General features: G+C 33.1%; 1 protein-coding gene across 4 annotated transcripts in view; it reads right to left on the minus strand.

Moving 5' to 3' along the window:
* The window catches only part of Agl (amylo-alpha-1,6-glucosidase and 4-alpha-glucanotransferase), a 71,460-nt gene that overhangs the window by 22,660 nt on the left and 33,491 nt on the right, over positions 1 to 15,309 (minus strand). For all 4 annotated transcript variants that reach the window (XM_076863409.1, XM_076863407.2, XM_076863408.2 and 1 more), the window contains exons 22-27: positions 12,080 to 12,216; positions 11,705 to 11,838; positions 10,819 to 10,994; positions 6,251 to 6,353; positions 4,420 to 4,645; positions 2,838 to 2,949 (exon numbers count right to left, since the gene is read on the minus strand). In XM_076863409.1, coding sequence (XP_076719524.1) covers positions 2,838 to 2,949; positions 4,420 to 4,645; positions 6,251 to 6,353; positions 10,819 to 10,994; positions 11,705 to 11,838; positions 12,080 to 12,216 — 888 coding nt within the window. The remainder of the gene's footprint in view (positions 1 to 2,837; positions 2,950 to 4,419; positions 4,646 to 6,250; positions 6,354 to 10,818; positions 10,995 to 11,704; positions 11,839 to 12,079; positions 12,217 to 15,309) is intronic.

Raw genomic sequence — 15,309 nt, forward strand, 5'->3', positions numbered from 1 at the left:
TGAGCTAAGCAAATCTTTTTCTTTATAAAGTGGCCTGCCTCAAGTATTTTGTTATAGCAACAGACACTGGACAAATACATTCAAATAGTTAAATATATAGACACAGAAAGTAGAATAGCAATTTTTAGGAGCTGGGGAATGAGTACTTATTGTTTACTGGGTAGTTTCTGTTTGGGATGACAAAAAAGTTCTGGAGATGGATAGTAATGATGGCTACACAACAATGTGAATGTAGTTAAAGCCACTGAACTGCACACTTACAAATGGCTAAACTGGGACATTTTATAATAAAAATTTTATTTTATTTTATTTTTTTAGAGAGAGAGAGAATTTAATATTTATTTTTTAGTTTTCGGCGGACACAACATCTTTTGTTTTTGTATGTGGTGCTGAGGATCGAACCTGGGCCGCATGCATGCCAGGCGAGCACGTTACCGCTTGAGCCACATCCCCAGCCCTAATAAAAATTTTAAAACAATATTTTTAAAATGCTTAACAGTCAAAAAACCAGCAATCCAACTAGAAAATAAGCAAATGACACAATTAGGGACGATGAATGGCAAATAAGTACATGAAAAGATGTTTAACATTAGAGAAATGCAAATATTGTATAGCAGTCTACACAACCATTAGCACTTCTTTGAAAACAAAACAAAACAAAACTCTCTAACAACAAATGGTGATTCAGTGTAGATGAAAATCAACCAGAATGGTACAACCATTCTGGAACATTGTTTGGCAATTTCTTATAAAATAAAACATACACTCATTATATGACTGATTCATATCCTTGGGCATTCCCTGAGAAATGAAACATATGTGTCATGTAAAAATCTACATATGAAATATTCATATTAGTTATATTAGTAAAAAAATGGAAGTACCTAAATGTCCTTCAGTGGATGAAAGGTTAAATAAATTCTGACATCACTAAGAGGGAATACTATTCAGCAACAAAAAGAAATAAACTACCAATGCATGCAACCGCTTGGATGGATCTCGAGGGCATTATGATTAATGAATAAAACCACTCAAAAGGTTATATGAAGTATATTCAATTTACATAACATTCTCAACATAATAAAATCATATATAGAGAGAACTGATTAGCAGTTGTTAGAGTTCAAGTATGGCAGTAGAGTGGGTAGGTGTTAACTATAAAGGCAGACACAAAGACCTTTGTGGTGATGGATTAGTTCTGTATCTTGATTGTGGTAATGGTTACATGAAGTTATACATGGAGTCACATTTCACAGAGCTACATGCACACATATATGCAAGTGTGAGCATATATGCACAAACACACAGACACACAGATGAGAAAATTTAAAAACTAGAAACCAAATCAGGTTTAGTTAACAGTTAATAGCCTAGTTAGTATCACACTAATGTCAATTTCCTAAAGATACTTCAGTTATATAAGACATCCCCACTGGGAGAAGCTGAGGGAAACTGTGTGAATGGTTCATGGTTCTCCATGAATCACTTTTTTGCAAACTTTTATGAATTTCAAATTCTCTCTAAACTATAAAGTTAAAAAATTGATACGCATGGCATTTGCTATTAGATGGATAGAACTGGAGAATAGCATCTAAGTGAAATAAGACAGATCCAGAAAGTCAAGGGTATACTGTTTTCTTTCATATGCAGAAGCCAGAAACAAGGAAAAAAGAAAGGGGTACATATCCCATGAAAACTGAAGGGAGATCAGTGGAGCAGAGGGGGAGTGAGACAGGATGGGAAAAGAGAGGAACAGTAGAATGCAATTGACCAAATTATGATTTTCACCTTTATGTGCATCTATAAATCACCAATTAAAACTATATAAATAAATAAATAACCAGTAGAGTAGAGGAAAGGGAATATGGCTGGGTGAACATGGGTGGAGGGAACAGGGGAAGAAAAGAAGAAGTACTAGAGACTGAAGTGGTGCAAATGCTTGTGTGATTATCTCAAAATGAACCCAAAATTATATATAACTATAATGCATTAACAAAATATTAAAATGACATATAAATAAAATAATACATGTTTTATAAAAATAAATATACAATAAATGCATTAGAATGACTCTCTAAGAGAAATAGGGGAAAAATGAAACAATCAGCCTTGCATTGGCTAGTAATGATTGTGTGCCATAAAATAAGGAAGAAGTTAAAAGTTTATCAATTTTAACTTGATAAACATACCCTTTTTGGAAAAACTGTTTTATAGGAGCCTAAGTCAAAGAGAGAGACCAGGGAAAAAATCATAGTTTGCCACTTAGTAGCTCTGTGGTTTTGGGTAGGCTACTCTTCAGTTTTCTCATTTAGTAAAAATGAAAACAAAATAACTTGTTCCAAATGTTCTTGGGAGAATTAAATTGGAACAACATAGGTTAAGTAGTTAGCACAATGCCTACCAGATAATGACTCAATTCATTGCAATTAATATTGATATTATTGGGGCTGGGGATGTGGCTCAAGCGGAGGCGCGCTCGCCTGGCATGCACGGGGCGCTGGGTTTGATCCTCAGCACCATATAAAAATTAAAATAAAGATGTTATGTCCACCAAAAACTAAAAAATAAATATTAAAAAATTCTCTCTCTTTAAAAAAAATTGATGTTATCATTATAAATGATAACCATCAATATTACCGTTAATATTGGTGATTAGAATGATATGAAATTTCATATTTCCTCTAGAAACTAAAAACTAGGTGAGATCAGAAACAGTGTTATCTTTCTCATTGTTACATCCTAAGGTTTTGCACCCATTACTGCAAAGTGAGAGAATGATTACAAGGTTTAATTTCTCTGCATCAGTGAATATTCACTATGGAGTTAAATTTCCATACCTTCGTCCTTCATGTTTCGATCTATCTGTGGTCCAGCATTCCTTTCTCGGAACTGTATGCCCTGCATATGTCTTTGCATGACTTCCTGTATTACTTCATACAATGGTTGATCCTGTTTGAGACAGAATGGATGTGACCTCTAATAGAAACTACATACTGATCTCCTCCTAAATCCCACAACTTAAGTAATGTGAAAACACATACTTTTCTTTGGAGGGAGAAATAAGGATTGGAGTAGGCCCAGGGAAAAGCAGCAGCTCCCACTACACAAAATAATACAATCTGTCATATGAATATTTAACATTAGTAGTTTTAACTATTCAGGCCTGTGACGAAATAATTTGTAATTTTGCAGATAGGTGAAATGATGAGCTTGAATAGTTTCTATCAGAACAATAAACAATAATGAGTTTAGCTTGTCATTTAGCACCTAAATATTCTTACTCTTCTGCACATATAGGTAATAGTAATTAAATTATGTGCAAAAGTGGTACTCTCAAACATGGGAATCTATGATGGCTTCAGAAAATATCCCAGTGAATGTAAAGAGTCCACAGATAATCTTCTTTGTCCATATTAATAATAAAGTAATACTTAGGATGACATATAGAGAGATATATAATTGTATTTTTTAAAAATAAGGTGAAGCATATAAACTAAAAATGAAATTTAGAGTCCTTGTATATTTGATTATACTTTATACTTTATTTTTTAAAAAAACTGTAAATAAATCTGAATCTATCATATAAAAATTCTTGATAAAGTTATAAAATGTATGAAGCACATAAAAATACTGTGCAACTTTTACCAAATTGTGAGAAAATAAATAGTTCTAAAATAAATACCTACTTGATAACATTAACCCATGTAGGACAATGAAAGATAAAGAATTATTTTTTGAAAAATGTTTTTTTGAGTACTTCATGATAAATATAAACATCATGGGGACACAAACATGCTAGCCCTGAAGCAGTTTTCACCACCCCTGAAGTCTTATACTGAACACATGATAACAAAAGCAGATCAGAAGTGACAAAAACATAGTATTATTGCATATTCCCTTTTGGGGAAAAACACTCAAAAATGTTTATCAGTTCAACATTGTTCATAAGATAGACTCTGAACTACCTGGATTGGTTGACAAAGCCCTCTACACCTGGTTCACCCTTTCCATATTCTCTCACTACCCTCAGGTGTTTTACACAGAAATTGAAACTAGGCTGAGCAGTATGTCCTAAACTGTGCTTCAACTCAATATGTTTCACTGTTCCTTTCATCTTTCAAGTCTTCCCATACCCTCCACAAACTCTCCTAAAATCCTACTCACATTTTAAGAGTCCATTCAGGTGAAATTTTAGCTACTTTATAAGTCCTCCTCCCTGAGTCCCACCTATTACTCCTCTCTCCCTTGTATGACACTGCATAGTACTACTTGTCCATCTTTGTAATGACCATGTTTATGTGGACACATCATCTCTTCTACCATGTTACAAGCTCTTTAGGCAAGAAGCAGTTTTATGTTTACTGTGTATTAGGAAATAAGTCATATTTCAAGAAAAATGTTTTAATAAATTCTCTTTACCAGTGTGCCAGCAGGCAAAGGAGCAGAATCATCTGTTGGATACATTCTGGAAACTGGGCATTTGAGAATGTCTACACCATTTGGAACCATTTTACAGTAATCTTGAATACACTGGAGCCACCACCACACAGCATCCCGGCAATTGTATCTGGCATAAGTTCCTTCACCGAGGAGATTAGGAATGAGACCATGCCTCAGGGTACCAGCAAATGCTAAAATAATATTCCTAAACAACAGAATTGAATGGATCATTTGAAATGAAAACATACTGTTAAAAACTAAAGACAAACATGTTCACTTTCGGTGACTGTGTCATGAAATATTTTCTCACCTGTCCTTATTTATTTTTGTATATATTTTTAGAAAGCGGTCATAATATGATAAACAAGCAATGAATTGAAAGTAAGAGATTTTGGTTGCAGCCCTGGCTTTTTCTCTAACAATTTGTGACTTTCCTTCTTTGGAACAGTTTTTTCATCTGTGCAGTCGGGGATTGGGTTGGGTGATTTTTAAAGCTCCTTACAGCTCTAGATTTTACTTTTGAAATCCATAGTATTTCAAAATCCAAGTAATTATTAGGCATAAACTTTTATTTTATAACGTACCAAAAGCAAAGCAAATATATAAGAAACCAATGGCTAGAAGCAGACTTTTAAAAAAAAAACCACTCAATTTTAAAAATTGGTATTTAAAATTTAAAAATAGTATTCTACTATCATACACCAAATGAGATGTAAGATTTGGTGTATCTCATTTGTAAGATGGAGTTGTGTTCTGGAGAGATCATAAAATTAAGAAATAAGATGGCTGAGGTCTAAATCCTAGCTTTGCCACCTGTATGATCTTAGAAAAAGTTATTTAAAAACATCTAGACTCTAATGCTTTTTAACTAAAACATTCAGAAATTTTACTAATTCTATGTTTCAGTTTAATGTTTGTCCAGCAATAGTACAATAGGAAAGCTTTGTTTTCTAAAATACAAAAAAGGTCCATATGCACATGACATTACCAATTAATAAAAGGTGAGAGTACTAGCAATCTTGACCATCCAGAAAAATATCATACACATGAAAACTGAATAAAAAGATTTCTGATCCATGAATACCTCTACAAAGGGAGGAAGGAAAACCACCCCTGTGGTATAGCTAGTCAAAATAGTTGTTCCATTTCGCATTTTCTACCCAGACTTCCAGTTGGTGACTGTTACCTAGATGGTGTGAATACAGTTTCTCATACCAACCTTACCCTCTTCATCCCCAGGTTAAGATTCAGGTGGTCTGCCATAGGCACAAAGAATAGGCATTTCTAACAAGTTCTCAGATGATGGTGTTAGTACTGGTTTGTGGAACATTCTGAATCACACTGCTGCAGAACTTTCTTTTCAACCTCCAATAAATTTATTTATATTATTGTGTGACATAAGAAAAGATCATTTTGAATCTGGAAACTGGAGTTTACAAGCTTGCAACAAACAGAAGGAAACCTGCTATCTTTTTTTTTTTTTCTGTAAGACTCAACAAGCCAGCAGTAACTTCATTATAAAAGACATAAAATGATCAAAAATTTTATCTTATAAAAATAAACTTACAAATTCTGAAAATAACCTAATCTATAATATGAATGAGTAGAACTTGGTAAATTCAAAGAGTTTTCCCTCCTTTAAATTTTTTGTATATTTTTCAATGAACATTTATAAAAATACCATTGAAACATTTATGGAAAACATACCTCTCAAATGTTGAGATTAGATAGATCAGAAGAAAGGTTTGAAGAACGTATAGAAAACACTAAGACATAAACTTACATTGCAACTTTTTAGATTATCTCTTACCTGGCTTCTAAATATCGTCCAGTAACCAGCAGTAAACCTTTAAGTGCAATAAAAGTATCCCTTCCCCAGCAGCGAAAAAGACCAGAAGAAAAATGAGGTAAGCCTAACAGAAACGATAAATATATGTAAATATAAATATAATAAACTGTATTATCACACAATAATAGTTACTCTAAACATGGGGTAGAAGAGTAAGTTACAATGTGTCTTCAAACACTAAAATTATCTGCAAAATGTATGCCTGGTATGTCAACTTTTATGGAATGAAATTTTTATATATATATAACTACTGAGCCAAATTTCCAGGCTTTTTTATTAATTTTGAGACAGGGTCTCACTACATTCCTTAGGGTCAGCATGCCTTAATTCCTGAGGCTAGCTTTAAACTTATGATCCTCCTGCCTCCAACTCCTGAGTCAATAGGATTATAGGCATGTGCCAACACCCCCAGAGCAACTCTTCTTCTTTTTAAAAAATATTTAGTTTTTAGTTGTAGTTGGACACATACCTTTATTTTATTGATTTATGTGTGTTGCTGAGGATCAAACCCAGGGTCCCGCACATGCCAGGCAAGTGCTCTACTGCTGAGCCACAACCCCAGCCCCAATTCTATATTCTTATCAGGTTATTTTTTGCTTGTTTGTTGGAGATAGGCTCTTTCTATGTTGTGCAGGCATTCTCCAGTTTCAGCTTCCGATACTGGGAATACCACATCTGATTTACCAGACTTTTAAAAGACCCAAAGGAGATTAGAAAACGGTGCTAGATTTTTTTCTTTTTTTGAGATTCTGAGGATAGTACCCAGGGACTCCTGTATGCTATGCCAGCACTTTAACACTGAGTTACATCCTCTGCCCCAAGAACAAGCGTTAGACAATTGATTTCAAGATTGCTAGACAACTGATTTCAAGATATCTTTAAAAAGACAAAAACCTTTATTTTAATAAATTAAAAGCAAGAAATCAAATATTTAACATATAAAGTAATATAATATGATACTAAGTACATGCTTTAAAGATTCTACCCTGCCTTTAAGGATAATAAATAAATCTAAATATGAAATGATTACCTGAATGATAACCAACTAAATACATATATTACTCTATTATTCTGGAGTCAAACATATTACCAAATTTCCTATTAATTTAAAATAAATTAATACTGTTATACTTTGTATACAATAAATATATATAATGTTTGTCAACTGAAAATAAATATATTTTGGCTGGGTGTGGTGGCACAAGCCTGTAATCCCAACAATCTGGAATGCTGAAGCATGAAGTTCGAGAGTTTGAGACCAGTCTCAACAATTTAGCAAAGCCCTAAGCAATTTAATGAGATCCTGGCTCAAAATAAAAAATAAAAAATAAAAAAGGGCTACGATGTAGCTCAGTTATAAAGCACCCCTAGTTTCAACCTTCAGTACCTGCCCCCTCAAAAAAGGAAAAGTAAAAATAAATGAATTTTTAAAAAGTGTTATACTTTCATAAAAATTTTTTGCAGATGAAAACGAGATTTTGTATGCTAAACAATGAACATTTGTGGTAATTACAACTTTTATGTATAAGATAAAAATAGGATATGTAATAGGAAAAATTCTAAAATTTTACTTTTAGACTGATTTGAGTTTCTTTATTTTTTTTCCCTGTGATTCAGGGGATTGAAGAAAGGTCCTTGTACATGTTAGGCAAGTGCTCTACCACTGATTTACATTCCCAGTCCAGTTGTTTTTTTTATAAAACATTTGAAGAAATATGATTGTTAGCTGTTATTTGTACTAAAAAAAAAAATAATAGTCAAAAAATGGTGAAGCAGCCAGGTACAGTGGCACAAGCCTATAATCCCAGAAATTCGGGAGATAGAAGCAGAAGGATCACAAGTTCAAAGACAGCCTCCGCAACTTAGTGAGGCCCTAAGCAATTTAGTGAGACCCAGTCTCAAAGTAAAAATTAAAAAAGGGTGGAGATGTGGCTCAGTGGTTAAGCACCCTAGGTTCAATCCCCAGTGCCAAGGGGACCCCACCCCCCCAAAAAAAAGAGAGAGAAAGAAGAAGAGGGAGAAGAAAAAAAGAAATATTGAAATACTGGAACAAAGGGCAACATTAGACATTTTTTCTATGCTATCTCCAAAATGATAGTATAGAGTTTCCCTAAACACACTGGTTTTTTTAAATATGTTTTTTAGTTGTCAATGGACTTTGTTTATTTATATGCAGAACTGAGAATTGAACCCAGTTCCTCACTCTTACTAGGCACAATCCCAGCACACACACACTGTGTATTTTTAAATAATGGTTGATATACATGATTGATGGCTACAAACTTTGATGATGACGATAATGACAGCAGCTAACATATGTGTAGCAGTCTGTGTCAGGCAGCATTCCTATAGTTTAACCTATTCAACATTTTGTATGAAACCTAGATAGAGAGATTCAAAGGTGACTTTAAATTTGTATATCCTAAAATATATACAGTCTGTCTTTATTAAAAAGGAAAGGCTATAAAATCTGTATCACTGATATGTGGAAATATTTTATTAACTTTTTAAATTTGTTCTTTTTAGGTATACATGAGAGTAGTGTATATTTGGACATATATACAGGGAAAATACTTCCCATTTTCGTGGTTGTACATGATGTGGAGTTACACTGGTCATGTGTTCATAATGTACACAGGAAAGTTACTGCCCAATTCATTCTACGGGCTTCCTATTCCCATCCCTGCTTCTGTTCACTCCCCTTTGTCAAATCCAAGGAACAAACTTCTATTCTTCCCTTCCCACACACTCATATTAACCTTTTCATCTCTGAGAGTACATAACTTATAGATCATATATCTTTGGAATAATTTCTGCTTTGTCAATTATTATAAAATTTATAATTATAACATGTTTTGTAATACCATCACCAAAGAAATGAATTCCCAGCCATTTTAAAATGAACCTCCAAAAAACCTACCTGCAAATCTGAGTTTATTCTATTTTTGCCAGTAAGCACTAGGCAAAACATTCCATGCAAGAAGAAAATACCAGAATTTCTATTTACTTACTATACTATACTTGGTATGTAAGTGTATCAGGTATCATTAACATATATTGGTATACAATTTATAAATAAATGCATGTATTAGGGGTATTTAACAGCAAGAGCATACAATCAAAAGACTGAAATTACTATTTGATGTAATAGGCTTCGATGAAATAGGCTAAAACCTAAAATTCTTCATATCAGCATGTTTCTTCCCCACAATGGCTCTGTTCAGTTTCATGAGTATTTGCATGGATTCATTGGGAAATGACAGGTACTAGAAGATCAAACAGTCAAGTGAAAATATGAAACAATTATAGAACTAAACCAGAGTTTTAATTTCATTCTTTAATAAAATTGTTTTATTTTTTTATTTTTGTGGTGATAGGGATTGATCCTAGGGCCTCACACATACTTGGCAAGTACTCTACCCCTGAGCTATATCTCCACTCCCAAAAAAGAGTTTTATGATTTTTTTATGATCATTCTAAATGAAAACGTAATTTTTATTGTAGTTGTTGGGTACCATGAAGCCTTTTCACTTGATCTGAGCAGATACAAAATTAAAGAAATTTAAATTTAAATTTGGGAGCCATGAATATACAATTTCTACAATTTCACATATTTCAGGTTAGTTTTGAGAATTCTCAACTTCAGTAACCTCAAGTATTAAATATTTTCCAGAAATATGATGGAAATTTATTTAAAAGGAAAGCCTGTTCTTTATCCTATTTTGCTTACTCATATTTGTTATTTGATTGAATTTTTTAATCTACTTTCAGGAACAGATGCCAATAAGCATGGCTGGAAGTATTTTATGTCCAATTGACAGCATCTGGATGCATAATAATAGTAATTTCTTAAAACTTTTATTACTTGTGGCTGGGGCTCTGGCTCAGGGTTAGTGCACTTGCCTGGCATGTGTGAGGCACTGGGTTAGATTCTCAACACCACGTATAAATAAATGAAATAAAGGTCTATCAACAACTGAAAAAATATTTAAAAAAAACTTTTATTAGATGTTTATGGACCTTAATTTTATTTATTTATATGCAGTGCTGATAATTGAATCCAGTGCCTCACAGATGCTAGGCAAGCATTCCACCACTGAACCACAATCCCAATCCCCATATAATAATTATTTAAAATCAGTTTTGTGTTTTGTAACTTATAGGACACCTTTAAATGATCTTTAGATAAGTTTATTTTAAAAACAGGGAAGAGATATAGGAAAATGGGTAGTAAAATAATGATTTAAAACATATATTTCAAATATTATTTAAAATAATACCATGAGTTGGAAGAAAAGGATTAACCAGACACAATAAAAACATACATAAATGCCACATAAATGCCTCATATACTGTTATAACTAAATAATAACATGGTTAGTATTTTAGGAGTGTCTATGAAATTTTACTAAGCAATAACATACAGTCTTGGATAACTTCATTAATTTTTTTAAAAAGTCTTTTTCTTGTAAGTTTTCCTTTTGAATACTATTGATTTATACATTTTAACCTTCTACAAAATTCCTTACCTGCAGCTAAAGAAGCACAACACTGCTGCTTTTCCTTTGTGATCTCATTCAACCTATATGGTACATCCAGAAGGGAAGGTGAAAGAAGTGGCAGAGAAGGGAATTTTCCTACTCCACACATTTGGACTGAACCCAATGAAAGATGTTTCACAAAGGTTGAACCATTCTGAACAAAGCTGTAATGAAAGTGATAGGGTTTAAAATATGATCTGAAAAAATACAAAACTTTTTAGCAGTTTTATTCTGTTTTTTCCCTTCAAATGATTTCTCCACACAAATGTATAAAGATAGTAATATAGTAGGAAAAAATGTTCAATTTGATTAGATTTCAGAACTGCTTTCATGGCATCCATTATTTTAGCCGGCTTTAGTCCAGGCCTTGATGTAACACAAATGGCAGAATTGAAGTGCTTTTTCTTTCTGAAAAATCTGAAAACATGCCCAAATCAACTTACTGGCTCTCATAGTTCACTTCCATTTGTAGTTGCATTTTAGAAAATTTCATTGTAAAAGGCAGATTTCATTCATAATAATACCAGAATATTTTTTCTTTTAATCGATGAAAATTAGAGAAAGAACTCTATGTACATATTCTAAACATTATATCAATTAAATTTAACAAATCAATGAATAAATAAATAGAAACAAATAACATAAAACAAGTTAATTTTCCCCAAACATATTTTATATAGAACAAATTTTACATGGGTTTGTTTTTGTATGTTTCAGACTAAAGGATGTTAATAAATTTACTTTCCACTTACAAACTTTTCCAGCTCTGAGTCTCCAAAATTCATGCTTTGGTATTTAAAGAGCATGTGTAAAGTGACTCTGGGTATAGTTTCTATGCAAACACACCTATTTACGTAAGCTTTGTTGGCTATACCTTGACATCTGCTTCCATGCTGTATCCAGAAGAGTGGTGTATGCACCAATTAATATAGCATCAAAGTAACATGGGATAAGGTATCGTGGGATCTGCTTCAAGTAGAAGAACATAGCCTGCAACCATTTACCAACCTGTTATAAAAACAATTTTAAAAGTTAATTTGGTGTGTTCACAGGCTACACATATTTTAAGAGATAAATCATAACATGAAACTGTGCTATCCAATAATTCATGAATCAAATTTCCATTTATTAAAACTAGAAACACAAAGAAGGGAGAAAAACAGGTAAATATTTTATATATATATATAAAATTCTTACTGTGCCTTTGCTTATTTTGGACTAGAACACAGCTTACTTATTTAATACTTACTTCAGCAATATTTCCTGATCGTGAAATAAGCCGGCCACTGACATAATCGATCATCCAATCTCCAGATCTCAAATTTTCACAAAAAGGATGCCCCAGGTCATTCTTTGGTCTTATTTCTGCCAATACGGACATTAGCCCTAAAAATTCAGATATACCATGATGCATTACTGATAGAGTCAAAATGTCCCATAGATGAGTTATGGCTAGGCCCTGATGATTTGACGTGAACAGAGAATCAGACAAAATGGCCACTTAGTCCACAATGGTACTCAGCATAGTAGGAGGAAAGTGTGGCGGTATTGACTGGAACCAGGATGCAAAGGCGTGTTGAGGGAGACTACTGCCACAATTCATACAAAGCTTTCCAAAAATTATAACTTGTGGCAGTGGCCTACTTTTTTTAATGTTATAATATTCAAAGTCAACTGGCATTTTTATTTTTGCCTTAAGGCATAAAGGAGAAAAAAATTGATAATCCTGTATCTTTCCATGTTAAAAAGTGGTAGATTCATTATTATTCAGGCAAGATTTAAGAAAATCACAGAACTGGTCTCAGAGAAAGCAAGAATACCTATGGTGATAAGAAGAATAAAGCTTGCTTTAGAGGGACTCTGAGGAGGCACTTCAAAGTAAGAAATTATCAAAGTGAGATATTAGGCAAATTCTCAATTAGGCAAAATTATTAATTATTAGGCAAAATTATTAATTACTAGGCAAAATTCTCAAATAGATGCATTAGAATGTCTGTGTACATAGCAGAGTCTGTTATTCAATGAAAGAACTATTGCATTTCTTTTATCATTCAACAAGATAATCATAGCTTAGCTACTGTGAATTATGCTGCTCTAATGTGCCTGCATGACTGTACTATGTGATCTTAAATTGTTTGGATATATGCTAAGCAGTGGGACAGCTGGGTCAAATGGTGGTTCCATTCCTAGTTTTCTAAGGAATCTCCCTCCATACTGTATTCCAGAGTGATTGCACCAATTTGTAGTCCTACCAACAATGTATAAGTGTACCTTTTTCCCCATATCCTTCCCAACATTTATTATTGTTACTTGGATTCTTGATAATTGCCATTCTCACTGGAGTGAAATGAAATCTCAGTGCGCATCAAAAGATGAATGGATAAAAAAAATGTGGTATATTTACGTAATGGAGTATTACTCAGCCTTTATGACATTTGCTGGTAAATGATGGACCTAGAGACTATCATGCTAAGGGAAATAAGCCAATCCTCAGAAACAAAAGTTTTCACTGATATGTGGAAGCTAACCCACAATAAGGCGGGGTGGTGAGAAAACAGAAGTTCAGATTAAACAAAGGGGAATGGAGGGAAGGGAGGGGAAACAGAAAAAGAAAAGGTAGTGGAATTAATCTTACATAATTTTCCTATGTACATGTATGAATACCCCACTGTGAATCCCACCAAGGTGTACATCCATAAGAATGATGTCCTAATTAGAATAAAATACATTGCCTGCTTATATAGTTACATCAAAATACACTCTGTTGTCATGTATAACTAAAAAGAACCAATAAAAATAAAAATTAAAAATTAATCATTCCCACCTTATTAAAAATGTTATTTTGGTTTCAGTGATATCAACTAAATCTAGTTAGAATTTAATGAATCCATGAACTGTGTATATGGTATATTCTGAGAAATAAATAAATTTAAGATAAAGTTTTTCCTTCAAGGGAAGAAAAATTTGGGAAATAAACCTTAAATACAAAAAAATATGGAAAGCAAGACAGTATAAAATAACATTCTACATATGTCCTAAAACTTTTGTGAAAGGTCAATGTTGCTCAGTAAATATTGGTACCACTCTTGAACAATGAAATATGATGGGAACAGTGTTTCAGAAAACAGATCTGACAGTGACCAAAAGGATGAAATTAAGTGTGGAGGAAGGAATAACAGCTAGAGTGAAAATGGAGTAGAGTAACTGCTTAAAACAACTAACAGGTATATTTACATACTACTAATAGAACAAAATACTTTGTTTTGCCAATAAATACAACAGGTCTCAAAAAAATTTACTAGAACTTATGTGCTTGCTTTAGTAGGGGGTATAAAAGCTGAAGACAAGAACCACAAAAAAGATTAAAAGCTACATTCTTCTTTCTCAAGTTATAATCTTAGTAGAATTTTAGAGTAAACACTTCCTAAGTGCTTAGTATGAACTCACTATTGTCTAAGTGTATTAAATGCATTAACTCCCTTCATTCTATCAACAATCCCTTGTGGTAGATACTATTATTAGCAACAATTTGCAATGAAAAAACTGAACCAAAGAGAGTTTAACTACTCCAAGGTTATGCAGCTACTCAGTGAAACCTAGGTCTAGTTTTAGAGCCTGCTTCTTAAATACAATAATAAACATTCAAAAAAATTATAATTACCAAAATAAGGTAATATATTCCAGAAAGTATAGTAAATAAAGGGAATGGGTATCTATCTGTAGAACAAAGAAATTACTGCAGAAAGCAGTAGTTTGTAAAGGTTCAGCTGGGCATGATGGTACACACCTGTAATCCCAGCAACTTGGAAGGCTGCGTTTGGAGGATTGCAAGTTCAAGGTCAGCCTGGGCAACTTATGCAACTCTGTCTCAAGATTAAACAATAAAAAAAGGCAGGGGATGCAGCTCAGTGGAAGAGCACCCCTGGGTTTAATCCCTGGTACTGCAATGAAAATAAAACATTAAAACATTAAAAAAATAAAAAAGGAAAGGCTTTATGGAAGGTGTAAAAATGAAACCAGTCCTTAAAGAAGGGTTAAGTGACAAAGAAATAAAGGTCAAAAAAAGAGGCATGACAAATGGGAAACTATATAAACCAGAAATATGGACTTGATAAACCAAATTTCTTATACAAAAATCTGGGAAAATACTACCAACCAGATAGATTAATAATAAACTCATAGTTAAATATTTTGTTTCTGCAATCTATCTTATAAATATTCTAACTACATAATATACTAATATAAGTTTGTTCCCCACCCCGTCTCCTTAGAGGCTGGGAATCAAACCCAGGGCCTTCAGCATGCTAGGCAAGAACTCCACCACTGAGCCATGTCCCTAGCCCTGTAAGTTCCTTTTATAGGAGGAAACAAATATGCAACAAGAACAAAAATCCAATTAGTCCATTTATATGAAGAAGAAAGAAGAATGTGTTATATTTATAACTCAGTTTCTTTTGGAGCCTAAACAAACATATTCTG

The sequence above is a fragment of the Callospermophilus lateralis genome, chromosome 7 (assembly GCF_048772815.1).
Source record: "Callospermophilus lateralis isolate mCalLat2 chromosome 7, mCalLat2.hap1, whole genome shotgun sequence".
Taxonomy (NCBI): Eukaryota; Metazoa; Chordata; class Mammalia; order Rodentia; family Sciuridae; genus Callospermophilus; species Callospermophilus lateralis.